The 19,819-nt window shown below is 35.2% G+C and overlaps 5 protein-coding genes across 6 annotated transcripts in view; 4 read left to right on the top strand and 1 right to left on the bottom strand.

Moving 5' to 3' along the window:
• LOC107227136 (tetratricopeptide repeat protein 28) overlaps positions 1 to 19,819 on the top strand; it is a 37,030-nt gene that overhangs the window by 7,621 nt on the left and 9,590 nt on the right. For both annotated transcript variants that reach the window (XM_046733756.1, XM_046733757.1), the window contains one exon: positions 19,614 to 19,619. In XM_046733756.1, coding sequence (XP_046589712.1) covers positions 19,614 to 19,619 — 6 coding nt within the window. The remainder of the gene's footprint in view (positions 1 to 19,613; positions 19,620 to 19,819) is intronic.
• Positions 634 to 5,454, bottom strand: LOC107227140 (syntaxin-5). Its single transcript, XM_015668191.2, has 5 exons — positions 4,939 to 5,454; positions 4,411 to 4,667; positions 3,892 to 4,092; positions 3,699 to 3,820; positions 634 to 3,615 (listed from the first exon to the last, which is right to left on the bottom strand). Exons 1-5 carry the CDS (start codon positions 5,306 to 5,308, stop codon positions 3,456 to 3,458), a joined length of 1,110 nt encoding a protein of 369 aa, XP_015523677.1. The 5' UTR covers positions 5,309 to 5,454; the 3' UTR covers positions 634 to 3,455.
• Positions 5,885 to 9,419, top strand: LOC107227141 (zinc finger protein 502). The gene is made up of 3 exons (XM_015668193.2): positions 5,885 to 6,096; positions 6,363 to 7,925; positions 8,083 to 9,419. The coding sequence occupies exons 1-3, from the start codon at positions 5,929 to 5,931 to the stop codon at positions 8,896 to 8,898; spliced, it is 2,547 nt and encodes an 848-aa protein (XP_015523679.1). The 5' UTR covers positions 5,885 to 5,928; the 3' UTR covers positions 8,899 to 9,419.
• LOC107227118 (SWI/SNF-related matrix-associated actin-dependent regulator of chromatin subfamily B member 1) lies at positions 10,932 to 12,992 on the top strand. Its single transcript, XM_015668167.2, has 5 exons — positions 10,932 to 11,737; positions 11,825 to 11,952; positions 12,046 to 12,358; positions 12,479 to 12,655; positions 12,770 to 12,992. The coding sequence occupies exons 1-5, from the start codon at positions 11,286 to 11,288 to the stop codon at positions 12,807 to 12,809; spliced, it is 1,110 nt and encodes a 369-aa protein (XP_015523653.1). The 5' UTR covers positions 10,932 to 11,285; the 3' UTR covers positions 12,810 to 12,992.
• LOC107227161 (putative tricarboxylate transport protein, mitochondrial) lies at positions 14,624 to 19,180 on the top strand. The gene is made up of 4 exons (XM_015668217.2): positions 14,624 to 14,909; positions 15,569 to 16,003; positions 17,148 to 17,368; positions 17,640 to 19,180. The coding sequence occupies exons 1-4, from the start codon at positions 14,756 to 14,758 to the stop codon at positions 17,820 to 17,822; spliced, it is 993 nt and encodes a 330-aa protein (XP_015523703.1). The 5' UTR covers positions 14,624 to 14,755; the 3' UTR covers positions 17,823 to 19,180.

Genomic DNA, 19,819 nt, shown 5'->3' with positions numbered 1-19,819 from the left:
TTTACTTTTATTGAGAATTCAGCTTTTTTCAAATGTATTTGAAAGTCATATAAAAAATTTAAATTTGTGAAATATTGAATATAGTTCCTTCTTAATTTGGAACTATTATAACTAGTAACAAGCATCAGGATCAGGTAAAAGTTGATCGTATTTTATAATGTAAAAGCTTGTCACTGATACACAGGGTACAGCTACATATTATGTTTATTTAATGAAAACTCCCACGCAGGCATGGAGACGAATGGAGAGACAGCATCATCCCCTCAATTATTTTTGGGAGCAGAGACATCAAGTTCTCCTATATTGTTTACTGGTTCCTCAGGTATTCCTCCCCCTATACCCCCATTCCCACCGTACCCTCCGTATCCCGTTATACCGGGACCGCCACATTCTGGAGGGGGACCAATGTACGATATTAGTAGGAGGCCTCCACCATTAGGAGGACGTCTGTCTTCACCACCCCCAATACCTCTTCCTCATCCACCTGGTAGATACGAAGATGCCAGTTCTCCACCACCACCGCTTTCACCTCCGTTACATCCCTCTTACAACCATCGATCACCGCCACCATTTAGCAACGAACATGCCCATATGTATCATCATGGTCCGCCTCCTCCATTTTTGCCACCTTTGGGAACTTTGCATTCATGGGGGGATGATATATTACCACCCACACGAAATCCGGTTTTCCATCCCCATCAACGTGAGCAGCGTGTACGGAATCACAAAGGTTTGTTTCAAAAATCGCATAAAAGCTTTCACACAAAATACTCACATCACCTCACCTCCGGCTTTAGGGAAACTGGAATGATTCTTATTTCCGTCATGTTGTAATCGGTTGGATTTTTATATTTGTGCACGCAAGGACGCAAGCGCTTCTCTAAAGTAAGGCAGTTTTGGAGTACAATGGAAGGAAATAATTCAAAATAGAATCTGTGGCAGGTTTATTTTAGATCTTTACTTTATGTACTTTTTTTCTAGCAGTTGGTAATTGTGTAATCCAGTTATTGAGCAGAATATATTTATTCATATAGCACCACGTCATAGAGTAGAATGCTCAATTACACGTCTTTATCATCGATCTTCAGTTGTGAAACATTAACTACTTTACACATATTGAATCAGTACTATTTTAACATTACAGCTTTTCTTTGTACACTAATGGCACTTACTTATTTAATTTTTCTGTTTTTTTATTGGCTTTGTGTTTATATGTATACGTATTAGTGGTTAATTGTAAAGCCAACTGCTTACACTTGTCCTAAGGACCACGCATAGCACTTAATGCAAGGCACAGACTCACCTTAGTTTGCTTAACCATCCCATTTCATAATTGGTTTTCAGTAGAGTCAATGTTTAAAAATGTTGCCTGAACGGAAAAATCAAAGCATTTGTCAAGTAGAATCAATTTTTGACACTTGGTTAAGCTTTCTTGCTTGCAGACTGTTATTTGAAATTCCAAAACATAACGCACTAACTTGATTACTTGATTCACCAGATCCATACCATCACTAATACGCTACCAAGCAAATTAGAATCAAATATATTATATATACGCATGTGCATCTGAATTATTGTTTATGTATAAATTGTTATTTTATTTGTAGGTTCGTTACATTCTTCTGGAGACTCCCTGGACAAATCAAATCATACTGGAAAAGCCTAAGCCTTTTGTCTTATCTGGAACCAGAAATACGTTTAATATTTCATTCCATAGATTTCTTCCCGTTTAATAAAATGATGCTACTTCAAATTTGAATTATGCATTATCAATACTTTGAAGAACTTATCCGTAATTTGGATGTGGCTATGTTCGAAAATTTTCGTCTGAGTATGATGAAATTCGACTGTAGCAAATTCGTACTTGCTAATGTGTAGATACCAAATCACTTCATGTAAGAGTTTTTGTGGAAATACTAAATAGCTTACACTACATGGTTTCAGAAAATGTTATAGTCGAACGTTTCAAAGGAAAGCAGGTATACATATTTATATATATGCGTAGAGATATGAACATTTGTATAAAAATAAAATGTGATTATTGAAATCATGTTGAAAAAAATTTGTAATATTTAGTATAACAATCACACTGTAAAATGTATATTTATGATTTTAAAGAATCAAAATAAATTGTAATTTATTATTATTCGCGAGTTATGGCTTCGAATTTGACTGAAATCCGGGACAATTATGCTCATAAAACGATCATTTATTAAATGCATTTTTTAAATTTACCGTCAATATTTTACAAATTAACATGTGGATTTAATTTGCCTAGTCGAGTTTAAATCTATAAAAAATAATTTCGTGAAAGTTACTGTTACATCTCTATAAAACTTCAATCTTGATCGTCTATTGTCAGAAAAACAAGTTTGTCAATTCCAAGTTTGAGTAAAATAAGTAATAGCTGCTGAGTGAAATTACTACAGTACTGAGGAATGTCATAAAGTGCGTTAACTTTATACATAATGTAGTATTTTAATTTTATTTTTCTATCAACCTTTGCCTAAACAACTTTATACTTTATACAAATATAACCAGCCTATTCATTCGCGTAAACCACAATTTAGTGATACAATAGTATAAGTTGCCAATATCAGAATTGCAGTTACGCAGTTTGCGAAATGATGGCCCACTTCATTCCTTACATTGATATTGTAAAAGCCAAGATCGATTGTGTTGACGTATGAAATTGTACTGCCACTCCTTTAGAATATACATATAAGGCACCCAGCTAGGCAAGAATAGATACTATTTTGTGTGTAATATTTTGTTGCGATTAACTGTTGCTACTTGTTATATCCATAATGGGACACATGACTCGCAAGTAATCGTATACGAATTGTGGTTAAGTGTCAAGGGCAGTCTTATGACTATACCAGTTCACACAATTGATCAAGGCCTCAATAACTTGTATTTCACTGTACACAATGATTAGGTGGAGATGCATAAAAATTCAATTGATGGATTGGCCGTGTTAAGCGACATTGATTCAAAATTAATGTAGATAAATCGATATTGCGAAAATATTTCAGCATTAGAAGCTCGAATATTCTTACTAGGTGATTACGGTAAAACTTTAATATTAGCAACTAAACCGTACAAATATAGTTTTTCTAAGATAATACAATTCAATTAACTATCATGTGATTATTTAATTGAATATTGTCGTAATTATCACTATGTACGGTATAGTTTGATAATATACATATGAATGCAAATACTCTGTTATATTTATAAAATATTAAAAATAGCTAATTTCCCGTAAACGGAACAGTTGTGAATATACAATTTCGATGCTTATGGTACAATATCCACACTGAACCTACTTTATAAAAAAAAAGTTATTCCCGCGTCAGTTAAACAGATATTTTTTTTAATAAGTTCTTAATACAAGTAAATGGTCAAATAATATACATAATTATAATAGTATATCGTTTTGACGGATTTTTGCCCTATGCTACAAAGACAACGAAGAATATAAAGAAGAATATAAGAACAGCAAAAATTTTTATCATCAGCCACCGATTGTTCGTGACTGATTGGAAGTATTTTAAAATTTCACCATGCGCAGCCTCTACGTTTAACTCGGTATCTTGTATGTTGCTGTCTATCCTGAAATTGAACAAACAAAATATCGTAAGATTACAATAATGAAAAATTTGTAGGAATAATGTTCAACTCTAGCGCTATCATACCTTTCAACCATTTCTTCCTGTTCTTTGACCATGTGAGCCAGTTGTTGAAAGATTCCTCCAAGTTCAACAATTGTAGATTCAATATTCTGCATAGCATCTGATCTCGACTGTACATAAGTATCCTGACGAACAAATTCAATTTGAGTATGTCTGTTATTCTAATTACTGATAAGAAGCTCAATTGATTACTCACTGTTTCGTCGTAGAGGACTGCTTGACGCTGCATTACTTGCTGTCCCATTGCGGGTTCCAAGTCGATGCTAACAGAGGAAGAATTTGCTTGTTCTTGAAGAAGCAAGGAACCTTGACGCCCTGATACTGCACTAGGAGGTAACGACGAAGATACCGATCCTTGTGTAAACTGTTCCCTTCGGCATTGTTGTTGTTTCAAGTTCTACACAAGTTTGTTTCAAGTTAGTGGAAAACTATTATTATGTTTTCATGTATACATGGCTGGTAGTTATTGAATTATATCAGTAAAATCAGAATGTAATATTTCAACTACACAAATGTAATAAGCAGAAATGATAGGAGGCTCAAATGAATTTTATATTCAAAGTTACAGCATAGAATAAAAAAAAAAGAAGATAAACCATTAAACTAAGAAGTTGAAATAATCAGAGTTTGGACATCCATAATCTAGATATGAAGTTTTATCCATTTGTTTGAAACTATGAAGTCTATAACGGCATTTATAACATGTTATACTTACTTCTGTCCTCACTTCAAGAACGTTTTTGAAGTGATTAGACATGTTGGCTAATTTTGATTGCAGAGCGACGACTACAGAAGAGGAGTGAGAGGCAAGGTGATGGCCACGTGTCGTCCCAAGACTCTCCCGCTGTTGTCTACCTACTTCTTGCAATTTTGCTATTTGCTGATTCAAACTATTCAAATCCCCTTTTATGATGTAAGTCAATTCTTGGATTTCTGATGGTCTATCGTCAAACAACGATTTCTTCTTTGCCACTACAATAACAAGAAACATCATGGACGTTGTAGACGAATATTGAATTATTTTTAAACCTTACAACATACAAGGAAAAATTCATTGAAACAAATTTCAGTTTCTTCTTTGCAGTAAAATTCTTAAACTCGTGTCATTTCATTTAAATTTTCAATAACTGTTTGCAGCTACTTAAAATTTCAAGGATAGCTAGGATTTAGAAGATTGTTTTCATTCGTGTGAAAAGTGAAAGTAACAAATATACCAATGAATATTAATTGAACATCATCTTACGCAACGCAAGTTTTTCCAGTTTGGTATAAGTGCTAGCGATATTCTTTCCAATATTCTTAGCAATCATCATAAAATTGGAATAACTCTGTATTTGACGAGCCTGTCTAGGATCTCTCATAACAGCGGCTCGCGCCACTGTCCTTCCCTGCATCGTGCGAATCGCATTCGCAAACTCTTTGGTCCTGTCTCGCGAAGTCATTGTCACTAAGTTAGCTTCTTGCTGTTTATTGTTGATATCTAATTGTTGAGAAACAACTCTATCATTGTAGTATTGATGTCCAAAATCACGATTTTGATATGCACTGTTGGAGGTTGTGATCATTGGATCAATTTCGTGTTCGGAGCCACCTCGTCGTCTACGCGCTGGCATTGCATCCTCAACTTTCAACAAATATACTATGTATTATCACAGGCAACACTTCACGCGATTAACTACGTCAAGTATAATATAATATAATTTTCACCCAACAGATTGGAAATTGCTGAACCACATGACAGCTCACAGCTTTGAGCCACGGGCAATGTTCACGCTCATTAAAGATGATACGCGTTAGCCTGTCACATCAGGCTATCTTACTTTTAATTCCACGGCTTGAGGAGACTAGGATGTTTTGGTGTTCCCAAAGCAACAGTGTCGTACTGTCGCGGCTGAAATCAGCATGTATATTACACGTTATGATACGTTACTTAAGTCGCGTGTAACATACATAGCTTAATGACGACTTACCCGGATAGCTCATGATTTGCAGTGTTTATTTTTATAATCGTTACTTCAACTGTTTGGAGCTGCTCGATACTGTTCTACAAGTCTTATGGTTTCATCTCTTTCTTTTAACCCAAATGAGAGAAAGACAGGAAAAATTAGAATCCTTTTCGTTCGAAAGATTTTCGAACACATCCACCGGTCTACCTTACTAAGCGCTACGTCACTTAAAGTAAAATCAAGCAAATGGCGCAGCAAGACGGGGCTCAGCGGAGTATTTCTTCGTGATGGAAATGGAAGTGGAAAAAATAGAAACAGCCGAATGTGTTTCGCAAGTTCAGTTAGCTTCTATCCAGGAGTGTCGTATTTGTTTAAAAAATTGCAACCAGTTTTGGGAATTATTCCAAAATGATGAGGATATTCCAAGAAAAATCATGGCGTTTGCAGCTATACAGGTTAGTTTTTGGGCATTTTCAACCGTATCATCACTGTTATATTACGATCATCAACATGTTTTATTTTTCCAATTCATATTTGCCGTCAGAACTAATTTTCGATCAGTTGGTAACAATAAACGTCGCTTATTCAACCACCCAGACTGCATTTGAAATATAAACAATTCTTTGTATTTTGTTTGTTACACTACTACTATCATTACTTCACACTCCTTAACAATTCAATTTACAAATTATTGGCAATGTATTTTTAAACATTTTTACAGGTAGAACACGGCGACGGTCTCCCAAGTGTTATTTGTTTTTCATGTCGTCAGCTATTGGATATGTCTTATGATTTCAAATGTCAGGTTGAAAAATCTGATGCTGCTTTACGTAAAATATTGCTATCGAATGTAAAAGTAAACGGAGATGCAGCTAAGGAGTTATTATCACAATCGATCAATGATGTTATCACGGAAGCCATTGCTGACGAAATTCCTAATCAGCAAACAGGAATAAAGGAATTGGAAATGCAGAGTGTATCAAAATCACAAGCTGCACAAGAGATGAAGCGTGTAGTATTGACTAATTTTGATGATAAACAAAGTACAGTAGCTTTTGAAATCAGTGAGGAGTGCATGAGTGGTAACGAGTCTTCACAAGAGGAGGAAATGCAGGACAAAAGCCTGAGCGATGAATCAATTGATAAGCAAATAGAGAAAGATGACGATTTCAGCCAGCGGGAGATAATATCTGCTTTGGAGAGTACAGAGATATTGCTGGATGACCAGGGTGTTACAGTAGGTAAATTAATTGATTCGACAGATCAAAATATTGAACCAGAACCCATTAAACAAGAGGATATGCCATTGTCAGAGGAATGTGAATTGTTAGAAGGAGAGAGGAACAATCAGGATGAAATTATTTTTCATGATGATCTCAAGTTTGAATTAAAAAATAGTTTACTTTCTGAAGGGGAAGACGAAGCTGATGTTTCGTCTGAATCGGGTAAATTAAAACCCAACAATTGTCAAATTTTTAATGAAGAAATGAATGATAGTGACGAAGAGAAACCATTGATCACGAGAACCAGCAGACGAAAATGTCCTCACTGTATCAAGAGCTTTGCCACAAATCTAGCTTTGCAACGACACATGACCATTCACAAGCACAAAACTAAATTGAGATATGTTTGCTACTTGTGTGACAAACAATTTTCTACTGTTGCAAAGTTGAAGAATCATGTGTCAGATAATCATGATTCTTTGAAAAATGATAACAGAGTTGATATTGATAATAACTGTGGTGCAATAGATACTGATAGAAAAGGGGAAAAGTTAGAGAAAGACATTGACATTTCGATATACAAACAGAAAACAGATAAAAAAAATTATAAAATGAAATGCAAAGTCTGTGCGAAACAGTTCACCTATCAAAAATCATTTCTTTCCCACATTAAGACTCACCCTGAATATGAAAAATGTGAAAATTCAGATAATCATTCCATGCCGCTGACAACGATAGAAGAATCGCTGGAGCATCAAACTGATTCGTCTCATTCCAAAATAAACGAATCCGACGACGACGATTTACCTCTCGAAGGTCTACAGTGCACTCAATGTGGTAAACTTTTTGCAACAAAAGGAAACCTGAAAAGGCATATATCAACCCACAGTGGTCTTAGATTCAATTGTTCAACATGTGGAAAGGAATTCTCTAGATTAGATAAACTCAAAGATCATGAGCAGTCCAAACACAAAGCAGAAATATTTGGGGCATCTGATGATGAAGATGAGGATACAGATAACGAAAGTAGACCAAATGAAGGTGCCGAATCCAAAAGGAAGGTGAGATATTCTTTGCATTTAGTATTGCGAATTCATAAATTTTAGTTGTCCGATAGTTTTTACAATTTTGCAAAAGTTAAACTCGTTGATTCAAATTTTATTCAATTATATGAATCTTGTCTATATTTGAAAAATAACTGACTGATTGATTTGATAGGAAAAAAAGTGCAGACCTCATCAATGCGCTATGTGTCCAAAGGCATTTGCGCAGGCGCAATCATTGGCCAACCATATGGAACGACACAAACGCATCAAAGAGCCGCAAAAACGTTTCCTTTGTGAAGTATGCAGTAAGTGCTTTGCACAAAGTGGATCGCTAGTAGCCCATATGAGAACTCATACAGGAATTAAGCCATACGTTTGCAATGTTTGCAGTAGAGCATTTACAAAGAGTACATATTTGCAGTTGCATCTCCGCACACATAGTGGTGAAAAACCATACATATGTCAGTATTGCAGTAGAGCATTTGCTAGAGCTAATACGTTAGCTAGACATATAACGATGCATACAGGAGAAGCGAAATATCATTGTCAAATATGCATGAAATCATTTAGACGATTGACTTCCCTAAATGAACATACTTATACTCATACTGGCCAGAGACCATATGCATGTAAAATATGTTCTAAGCGCTATAATAATGCTGGCTCTTTATATGCTCATACAAAAAAATGCAGAGCGCAACAATTATCAGGATCAGCATCCACCTATACAGTTGCGGTTGATAATGCCAATCAAAATGACGTTTCCACAGTACCACAAATGTTGATTTACTCCCAAAGAAAAATCGTCCCCAGTGAACCTCAGGCTGCACAACCTCCAACGCCACAGTATTTGGTCACGACTGTTCAGAGTCAAAAAACTCTTCCAACCCATATCAGTCAGTCTTTTTCAGTTGGGGACCCTCATTTTTATGCAATAGATGGAAAGCAATTGAAAAATCCTTATTATACAATTTATCCCAATATGTAACATAGTACGGATTATCAATTTGGTAAGGTCTTTTTATCACTGAATGCTTTATTTTCCTATAGAATTCTATAGAATCGTTTCATTATACAAAGAAGGAAAAAAGCTAATCAATGTAAATATATTTTGATGTACTCTTTATACTCTGCGAGGAATCATTTTACTTGCAATCATGTAAAAAAAGTGTTTACCTCCGTTTCTCATCAGTTTTAGAATTACTTCACTTAACGGTACCAGTTTTTGAACGGACAGATATGATTAATATAGGCATTATTGGTATTCTAAGAGCGCCCATGTGTATCAGTCAGAAGTGGAATAATCAATATCCAAATAGATGACGGTTAAATCCAACATAAAATGTAAATAGTGTAAGCAGAGCTGAAATTCCTGCGGACTATCTGTCGTAGTACGAAGCTGCAGAGTTATCAAATACTTCATCCATGTAGCATATTTGCATAAAAGTAAATTTATATTACTACCTACACACAACATTATTTTATAATAAAGTTTTTATAAAATTATAACCCACTTTTTAAAATATGTTTTTAAGTTAGATATATTATGAAATGATTTTTTTTGTATTGTATTATATTCTTTATCTATAATCTGTCACATATCCCGTTCAATTCAGTAAACATCAGCTCGCGTCGTGTTTAACTACTGTGCACAGTTCGCTCCGAGCGATCAAACTCGCGCGACGAGCGAATTTTGCGTAGCGTCACTCGCTTTCCGGCAGCGAAACGTGAATAAAGTGGTAGGCACGAAGTGGTAGGAGTAAGTTATGCATTCGTGCAAATTGAGTTAAGGGTTACGTGTCTGAATAAATATTGCATAGCAAAATTGCTACGTTCGTAGTTCAGTGAACATGGTCAAATTTAAAAAGTGTGACTTGAACTTTAGATCTGGACAGATGGTCCGAGAATCATATTTAAAGTATGAACCAACCGAGAGGAGATAAGATTATTTATTTAATAATTATTAGCTGATGCAATATCGTGAATTTCAATTTCAATTTTTGTCTGCTAAGATGCAGTGGATGAATATAGAAATCAACAGAAACATTGGACTACAAATTTTTGATGTACACACTGCCGTCGTCTACCGAACTGATTGGGTTTTCCTTCATTGCTTTTTTCTACAGTTTCATCGATCGCGTTTTTTTACGCATCGATTAACCACGCAAATCGCTTGCGCCGTTTACGTGTCGGTTTTGCCAATACTGTGTAAAAGCACACACGAAAACCGCTATTACATTTCACTATAATGCGCTTAAGTTTTTCTGCTTTTCGATTAGCCCAAGATGAGAGAAATTCAGACTGAATATTCATGACTAAAAAAAAAAAGACTGGACCTTATACAAAGATCACAATCGAAAATATAAGCGAAGAATACACTACATTTCTTTATTCCAAGAGCCTTCACCCAATGAAATCTTCAGTTTTGACCATACCTTTTGCGCGTTGACTTGATACTTCTCGATTCTGACAAAAATGCGCGGCAATAATCACGGACTGTATAGTATGAAACCTTTTCTCAAGTTTCATTCAATATTGTTGATGATGGTGTACAAAACATTTTTATACTAATCGTATTATTTTTTATTCCACAAGCCTTACCGAAGGCTATTTAAGCAAATGTTTTGTCGTTTTGCAATTTTTTTCTATACAGAATATATATGTATACATTTCTTATCATACTTATCATATTTTTGTCTGTTTTAACTAATTATCTTTTGGTCCATCTCACAATCAGCTAATTACTCTTTCGTTTGTTTCAGCTAATTATAGCTTTATCTATTTCAACTCACAACTTTTCACCCGCAAATCATTTACCCAATCTTTACTTACAGAACCAAAAGAAATAATTAATGATGAATCCTAGACAATACATTCAAATTTAATTTGAAAGTTTACTAGCGATTACGTGACAAATTTTCGAGTTCAAATCAGCGCCTCGTAGTGGCGATTTTTGGTAAGTAGACGGCTCAAAGTTCAGATTCCAAACTCTGTTAGCATTAGCTGGCATTAGCGCTGCTGTCTGCTGGTCCTCTCTTATTGTTTTATAATCCGTGTTTACTGACGCTGAGTGAATCAGAGGTTAGAATCTCAAACCTAGTTTGTGTAGTGTTCTAGACGTCAACCAAATACGACAAAAGCAATAATCAAATGGAAAATTGACAGCTATTACGATTTTTCGTAGTCTTTCCGCGTAGCTAAACAACTATCAACGCAACGGTTGAAAACCGCACGAACAAGCGTTTGTTTCATATCCAACTAATGCTTCAAACAACAATCCGGCCTCTATATTAAAAGCAAGAATTGTTAAAATACCGCATTAATCACAGTATAGACACAGAAACTTAGTGGCTAAAGTTAATTAAAGTCGATAAAATGGCATTACGAACGTATGGCGATAAGCCTATAAGTTTTCAAGTTGAAGAAAATGGAGAATATTATTGCATCGGTTCAGAAGTCGGTAATTATTTGCGTCTCTTTCGTGGTTCTTTGTACAAAAGATACCCTGGCATGTTCAGAAGATCTATAACAAATGACGAAAGAAAAAAACTTGTGGAACTTGGTCTTAGTCAACATGTTCTCGCCTCCAGCGTGTCTTTGTTACGTGCCAGTGAAGTTGAAGACATTATAGAAGGCAATGATGATAAATACAAGGCTGTTTCGGTCCATTCAACCGAACCACCTGCTCCTAGGGAAGGAAAATCTAAAAAATCTATGTCCTGGGTTCCAAGTTTACCAAACAGCTCGCATCTCGATGCTGTACCGCAAGCTACGCCCATTAATCGCAACAGAGTTCATACTAAAAAAGTCAGAACTTTTCCTCTATGGTAAGAACATTTCTGATTTTTCTTTCTCATACACTGCTGAACAAGAAAGTTGTATATCATTTTTTATCTTATCTCATCTTCATGCAGCTTCGATGATACAGATCCATCTGCAAATTTAGAAAATGCTGCTCAACAAGAAATGCTTGTCCCAATACGTTTGGACATGGAAATTGAAGGGCAAAAACTTAGAGATACTTTTACATGGAACAAGAATGGTAGTGTGATTAGTTGTAGCAAGTTTCACTTAGATCATAAAATTTAACTAATTTTCATCCTATTTTGACCAACGAAATTGTTGCCTTTTACAGAAAGCCTTATAACACCAGAACAGTTTGCAGAAGTCTTGTGTGACGACTTGGATCTGAATCCCTTAACATTTGTCCCTGCTATCGCACAAGCAATTAGACAACAAATTGAAGCATTCCCTCAAGAGACTATCTTGGAAGATCAATGTGATCAGAGAGTCATTATTAAGTTAAATATCCACGTTGGAAATACGTCATTGGTAGATCAAGTTGAATGGGATATGTCTGAGAAAGAGAATAATCCAGAAAAATTTGCAATGAAGCTTTGCGCAGAGTTGGGGCTCGGAGGAGAATTTGTCACCGCCATTGCTTATAGGTGAAAATTTAACAAACTTTGAATTGATGTGCAATTCAATTTCAAGCTTACTATATTGTTTTGGTGTGTTATATCATAAATATAAATTTTTATTCTATGACGAAAAATCAAAACTTGTAGCGTTAGAGGTCAGTTGTCATGGCATCAAAGAACATACGCATTTTCTGAAGCACCACTGCCAACTGTTGAAGTACCATTTAGACCTCCTTCAGAAGCCGACCAATGGGCTCCTTTCCTTGAGACCTTGACTGACGCAGAAATGGAAAAGAAGATACGAGATCAAGACAGAAACACTCGGTAAGATAGAAATTAATTAATTAGCATTTTTGTACGTTTCTTTTTTTGAAATGTTCATCTAATCCAAAAGCTATTTTACAAAAAATTTGGAACCAATAACTATTTATGTTACAGACGAATGCGGAGATTGGCTAATACTACACCAGGGTGGTAAAATTAAAAGATGAATATAATCGATTGCATTTGAACTTGAATAACCAGTGCAGCATGTCATGCTGCAGTTCGTTCAGTATTTAAATGTTGTGTGACAACGGTATTTAACTTGATTACGTGTCATCAATAGTCTTGCTACTAATGTGATCGAATGAATATGCCTAATAAATGTCATTACAGTACAGCGTGAAATAACATTTTATTCTTGTCGTATCTATTATTAACTTATACTATAAAATTGTAATACAGCTCGTGGGCAATACAATTATCGTATAGATAGGACAGAGTGTAATAAATTGTGAACCAATGACTGTTATTTATCTAAAATTCATTTGCCAGATTATGCATTATCAGATAGTAGCTTGCTGTTTATCATTTCACAAAAATTCTGATCGAACTTGAGCAGTAATATCAGAAAAAAATAACAAGTTGATGTAATACGTGATAAACATTTACGATTGTGAAACTTTGATAAAGATTTATTCAATAGAGATTTATTTCCAACTTTGGCATATATACCTAAATTTTGCTTCTTGGCAATAGCTAAAAATATTCTTACGTGGTACGTGTGCCCGTTGATGAAGTTACGAACAATAGACTGTGACATTCAACATCCATGGCGATACCATTACTGTGAATTGAGTAAACAAGGCAGTATGCTTGTTACATATTTTTATAAGATACAGCTCAGCCTAAACTAACAACAGAGTGCAGACTTGATTAACAATGTTCAACATCACTTCAAGATCTCATAAATTGCTGTAGAAACAAGAAGCTTCTTACATTAAGTCAATCTTCACTAACTTTAATTTCAAGTCTTAAGTTCAATGTAATCCTCAGAAAGTTTCAAGGATTTAAAATACTGCATTTCCCATGTTGCGTGTATTTATCTTCAATTTATGTACTGACTAGGATTTCAGGTTATCTAAACTCTTTGATACACAGTTCTAGTTGAAAATTCAAACTTCCATTTCAGAAGATGCGTAAAAAAAAACTTCAGACTCGTTGCACGAGGAATCTTGAATGATCAGTAATTGAGATTCCAGTTTCTTGAACAATCCTCAAACTATAATACTACAAGATAACATTACCGATTCATTGGAATCAAAAAAGAAAAGTTTCTGTTATCAGTCAACTATCAGTTATTTATAGTTTCGACAATAAACTCTGGCTTGAAAAGATCAGTGTTTATTCATTACAGCTGGATTGGCTGGAACTCAGTCTTCATAATGTGATGTTTTCAGTAAGTGTTTAACAATCGCGGATCTAATGAAAAATAGTAGATGCTAATAGTACGCGCCATATAGACATTCTCCAAAGATTGAAACGCGAACGGGATTGCTTGCTCCAATCAGGCAGAGACAATTTCTGTAGTTACTATCCAAATTCATTTTATTAATAACATTATAGCATTGTCTACGGACTCGTGCATCATCCATCATTACTTATACATATTGCGTTTTGCTGTGATGCGCTACCGAAGCTGCCCCTGAAGTCAGGCCAGTCGATCCTAGCACTCAATCGAGATTCACAGACATGCTGGGTTGCTGTTTGTGCCGCTCTTTGCCGGCGGCCCCGCCGGCTATTACCGCTGCGGTGAAGCGGGGTCCGGGGCATTCGTGTCTCGCGGGTACTCGCGGGGCCGAAAGGGTGGGGGTTAAGGGGCCACGCCACTCATTTACGTGTAGAATGGTGTAGAAACGCTGTCGCAAGTGTGGCGTGATACGGCTGGGTTTTCGTGAAGAGTTGATAAAAGGAAGCGGCGAATGGAAGGGCGTGGGGGGGGGGGGGGGGGGGGCGCTATGCGTTCGACGGTGACTTGGGATAGTTGGAGTTTGGCTGTCGGAAGTGACAGTCGTTGACGGCGCCGCGTGTCAAATCTACGCTCATCGGTCTCGTCCGAGTCCCTTTCGACATTACGCTTCTAAATACGTATACCCATCAACCATGGATCCGCTGTGGTTGAGACAACAGCTGACCAAATCGCCCACGTCGTTGACCACTTTTAAAAATCCATACCCAAGGAGACCTTGGCTAAAAGATTCTGCAGCTGCAGCTGCAGCTGGTGGTGGAAATGTTGGACTCAAGGGAATCGTTGCTGGTATACACATGTCGTACATACCTTTATATTTGGATTCGTTTTTTTTTTCTTACAATTTTTATCACTCATTGATTTGCGCGATTGATAGCAAGTCGAAAGATGTGAATCGAACCAATTTATTATACAAAATAATTACTAAATCACCATTGACACTCAGACAAATTATTTCAATGATAACTTCACTCATTCCTTGTCAGCACTCAATACTTAAAGACAAAAATTTCTTAGCTTGATTCAAGTTTGCTTTCAAGTTTTGCTGTACGTTCTCTACCTTTAATCTCTTTATGTTCGTATTGCAAAATTTGAATTCCATTACATTATTCTCTGAACCAAAAAAATGCTCAATGCTAATGTCCAGAACAAATATGCCAAGAGCTAACACTGTAATGATAAACATGAATCCGGTTTTCAGAGAAGCACCTTTATCAATTGCTCAATGCTCGTTTAAAAACATCAAGGCTTATCCCGTTTGCTGACACTTTAGTTAGCATTCATTGTTGCATTCGAGTTTTATGTAAAGATTATTGTTCTTGCGATGATTTTAACTATTTTTAAAATACACGAGAAATATTATCTGAATTCTTTGGGGTACAGAAAATCTAATTTCTAGTATCACCACTAGGATGACTGAGTTAAATATTTTCATTCAAATATTTCAGGTGGAATAACGGGTGGTATAGAAATTTGCATAACATATCCAACCGAATATGTCAAGACACAACTGCAACTGGATGGAAAAGCTGGAGCTGGCAAAGAATATTCTGGAATATTGGATTGTGTGAAAAAAACAGTAAAAGGTCACGGTGTCCTAGGTCTATACCGAGGACTATCCGTTTTAATTTATGGTTCAATTCCCAAGTCTGCTGTGAGATTTGGGGCGTTTGAATCAGTTAAAAAACGACTAGTCGATTCAGAAGGAAAATTGAATGCGCAAACAAGACTTTTAGCAGGACTTTGTGCTGGAGTTAGCGAAGCTGTATTAGTTGTAACGCCTATGGAAACTGTTAAAGTGAAATTTATCAATGACCAAAGGTCAGGGAACCCAAGATACAAAGGATTCTTGCATGGAGTGACCTTGATAGTCAAAGAAAGTGGTAAGTTGAGGCTTTCAATCTCGGAACTTTTACTTTCATTTACGAGAGGATAGAATCGGTCAATTAACAAGTATATGATTAGCTGCTTGAAAGCTTTTAAAGTGGTAGTATGACCTTAAACTTCATTCAAAGTCTAAATTTCTAAATGTTGGACTTTGTTCGGTGAGATTACATAACACATTACCTATGCCGAACACTTTGCTGAACTGTGGAAAAAAACACGTTCACATATTACCACACTCTATAGATACTTTCAGACTATCACAATTGCAAAGTAATGTACTATCTTCTTACTATGATGGATTTGATACATATTTGTGAATGTAGTGGACAAAAATTTTTAATCTATTTTCAAAATCTCTGTTACTTACACATATCGCATGCCTACTGATGTACTACATGCCTATGCGTGATTGTGTGACGTGAGGGTGTGAAGCTGTTGAGGGCAGTTTGATAAGGATTGCCTGACAACACATAACGCTATTACTTTTATCAATTTCATTACCATTACAAAAAAACTCAGTTTAAATATTTCCACCATGTTCGAAGTAGTTTTATTATTTCTCTTTCCTTGTAGTTTCTTACATAAGTATTTTGTACTGAGTATGGAGATAGAAATGATAGAAGTATATTCTATCAAAATTATATCAACTTATTAGAAAACCCTCTGCGTTTCCAACTTAGAATGCAATACATTCCAGCAGCAACGTAAGTTATTATATAAAGATTCCACTCTACTGTAACTAGATGCTTTATCATCGAACCAGACACTTGACGCAAATTGAGCTGACAATTATTTCTGGCGGCGTAACAGTTGCAGGTGTAGAATTGAATTCAAAGTTGGCAAAGAGCACATATTTGATCTAAATTTTAGTCTCATGACTGGTTCACTTTACATTTCATTATCGTTACATAACGGCTACTTGACTTTATTGATTTTACCTACATCATAGTCTTGGAGCATGGTTCATATTATTTTTTTTTTCTTTATAAATATATAGCTCAATTTCCTTGACACGTGATGCCGAACAGCTAAGTTCTACCTGAAGTTATTTCTCTCCATTAGATAACTCAATAAAAAATTAACATAGCCATCCGTGCCTGAATATAAATGTGATCTTGCAGTTTTATATTACTTTTATAGGGGCAAGGGGTGTGTATCAAGGACTAGTTCCAACAGTAATGCGTCAAGGTTCAAATCAAGCGATAAGGTTTTTTGTAATGGAAACTCTAAAGGACTGGTACAGAGGGGGAGATAACTCAAAGTCTGTACCCAAATTACTCGTGGGTGCGTTTGGTGCAGTTGCTGGTGCGGCATCGGTATTTGGAAATACTCCAATTGATGTAATAAAAACACGAATGCAGGTTAGTATTTTTGAATTGAATAAAAGAATTTTTTTTTTCACTCTAAAAACTAAGAATATTACCTTTCCATATTAAAAGAAGAGATACAACTTTAGACCTTAAAGATTTTGTTTGTTAGTTGTAAAACTAAATGCAACACAAATTATGCAGTACACATTTCTGGTGCTTTCATCATAAAAAGTAAAGGAGGTAAAATCGAAATATGTAGATTGAAAGTGTTGGTAGTGTAATACTATTTTAGTTCTTGGGTTTTTTTTTTTTTTTTTTACAGGGTTTGGAAGCTGCTAAGTACAAAGGCACTGTAGACTGTATAGTACAGGTATGGAAAAAAGAAGGAGCATTTGCATTCTACAAGGGTACAGTTCCACGATTGAGCAGAGTTTGTCTGGATGTGGCAATTACGTTTATGATCTATGATTCGTTTATGGACTTGTTTAACAAATTTTGGCCATAAATCAAGCCTGCACACATGCTTGTAACCTTCTTGTTATACATTCCATAATGTTAAGATTTTCTGTACAATACTTTTGCATCATTTTCGTATCAGCAGTGGTCTTTTTTTTACATACAAAGTGATCTTGGTTGCAAGTTATAAATATACCAGTGGTAATATGCTAAAATTTACATGGTAATCTACTGTAATGTAAAACAGTTGAACAAACCTTGACAAATTTGTTGTATTTTATTTTTTTATTTTTTAGCAATCCAACTTACAAATTTACAGTCAAATGCACATTTTTTCTTGATATTTATTTCTTTCAAGTTGTGCCAAAAAGTCTGACTTTGTATACGGCGCTTTAGTAACTAAAGTAAAGAAATTCTTTAATGATGATTTATCACTTTATCAATTTTCAATAATGTTCATTCATTTTCATGGATTTCATGTAAAGCAAATACTGTTTCATTGTGTACAATAATCTGTGTAATTTTTCATAATAACGGAAGGCTTAGCAACTGGTCCAAAAAGTAGAAAACATTTATCAATTACAACCAATATTTTTCTTGTACCTTAAAGTACATTTTTTAATGTACAAATTTTGAAATCAACTGGTAATGACAAGTCTACTTTGTTTATCTATGGAAATGCTATTTCTTTCGTACGAATTTTATTTAAAAAAATAATATATTACGCTATTATTCCAAAATATGCATTCTAGAGAGTATGACTGTACTTTTGTATGAAAAATAACACAGTTTAATATTATATATATATAATATATGTAAAAATATGTGAGATATCAGTAGCATATGTTAGGGGTCAATTTTATATACCGTATGTCCTTTAACATGCAATGGTAACCATATACAAGGAACACTACATTCAAGCTCAACTTATACATGCAATTGTTTATTATATTGAATCGGTGGAATCTACCGGAAAATTGATGTATTTATATGATTGGTGGAAATTTTTACAATATGCGTTTATGTTATGCATATAACTATTTACAGAAATGATGTACGTGATTCAAATTTAAGTAAAAAAAAAAAAAATTTTGAAATACAATTAATGACAGGAACTTATTACAATTTATATTTAGTTATTCATCTCAACACCGTAAAAAAAATGCATTATTTTACTTTTTACAGTACTCGGCAAATTATTATTTTAGGAAAAGAATGATTACTTAATAATTTCTTAACTCAGTGTTGGATGACGTCAATTAATTAAATAATGTCTGCTGGCATGTATCCAAACACGTAGAATACACAAATATATTGTAATCTTAAGATCACAATAGTTTTGTAAACACTTTGTAATACACTGTATTGGCCTGAATTCAGGCAATAATATAAATGATTTAATGTTGATTACAGAATTGGCTTTTGCGATTGAAGTTTTTATTGGATATTTCGGGAATCAAATTGAATACAAATAACCACATGAATATTTACATCACAATGAAATTGTTGTTATTGCATGGATAATAATTATTCCGAAACGTTCAATAACACTGCTTGATGGTAATTTTAAGAACTGAGGTACATCAAGAGTCGTGTAATCTGCAAAAATCATTGAATGTGTGTAATTTATTGATATCGATGCAAATTTCAAGCTTCTATTGGGATTGTTGTTGTGCTAGCATTCTTCTCGTCAAGCACCGACAAGTGTTTATGCAATCTCAACGAAAGTTGGCTCTATGGGAGGGTGTGCAGGTGTATTAGAGGCATTGTCGGCTGAACCTCGGGTGTATATTTATGCAGAGTATGGTAGTAGTGAATGCGGGAACCTGAGGGAGGTGAGGAGATCTTGGGACTTGGGCCTAAGGCCCCTCTCACCTGCCACCCCACTTAGTGGCTTTAAGTGGGGAGACCTGGGGTCACATTCCAAGATGGCTGTACCTTAGGAATGCAGTGGGTTCCCCCCTTAGACGCCTACCTTTCCCCCTTTTTTTAATCAACTCAGTAGATTCATAATATCATAAACAAACCGTACTCTTATTACCTGTT

Source organism: Neodiprion lecontei, chromosome 3 (genome assembly GCF_021901455.1).
Source record: "Neodiprion lecontei isolate iyNeoLeco1 chromosome 3, iyNeoLeco1.1, whole genome shotgun sequence".
Taxonomy (NCBI): domain Eukaryota; kingdom Metazoa; phylum Arthropoda; class Insecta; order Hymenoptera; family Diprionidae; genus Neodiprion; species Neodiprion lecontei.
The sequence above is the reverse complement of the archived record's forward strand: the minus strand, read 5'-3'. Positions and strand labels throughout refer to the sequence as shown.

Coding starts and splice junctions, on each gene's coding strand:
- LOC107227161 (XM_015668217.2), top strand. CDS start 14,756: ATGGATCCGCTGTGGTTGAGACAACAGCTGACCAAATCGCCCACGTCG. Junction 16,004..17,147: donor CTTGATAGTCAAAGAAAGTG/GTAAGTTGAGGC, acceptor TTACTTTTATAG/GGGCAAGGGGTGTGTATCAA. Junction 17,369..17,639: donor TAATAAAAACACGAATGCAG/GTTAGTATTTTT, acceptor TTTTTTTTACAG/GGTTTGGAAGCTGCTAAGTA.
- LOC107227118 (XM_015668167.2), top strand. CDS start 11,286: ATGGCATTACGAACGTATGGCGATAAGCCTATAAGTTTTCAAGTTGAA. Junction 11,738..11,824: donor GTCAGAACTTTTCCTCTATG/GTAAGAACATTT, acceptor ATCTTCATGCAG/CTTCGATGATACAGATCCAT. Junction 12,359..12,478: donor GTCACCGCCATTGCTTATAG/GTGAAAATTTAA, acceptor CAAAACTTGTAG/CGTTAGAGGTCAGTTGTCAT.
- LOC107227141 (XM_015668193.2), top strand. CDS start 5,929: ATGGAAATGGAAGTGGAAAAAATAGAAACAGCCGAATGTGTTTCGCAA. Junction 6,097..6,362: donor TGGCGTTTGCAGCTATACAG/GTTAGTTTTTGG, acceptor ACATTTTTACAG/GTAGAACACGGCGACGGTCT. Junction 7,926..8,082: donor GTGCCGAATCCAAAAGGAAG/GTGAGATATTCT, acceptor TTGATTTGATAG/GAAAAAAAGTGCAGACCTCA.
- LOC107227140 (XM_015668191.2), bottom strand. CDS start 5,308: ATGCCAGCGCGTAGACGACGAGGTGGCTCCGAACACGAAATTGATCCA. Junction 4,093..4,410: donor TTCTTGAAGTGAGGACAGAA/GTAAGTATAACA, acceptor AAACTTGTGTAG/AACTTGAAACAACAACAATG. Junction 3,821..3,891: donor CAGTCCTCTACGACGAAACA/GTGAGTAATCAA, acceptor TTTGTTCGTCAG/GATACTTATGTACAGTCGAG.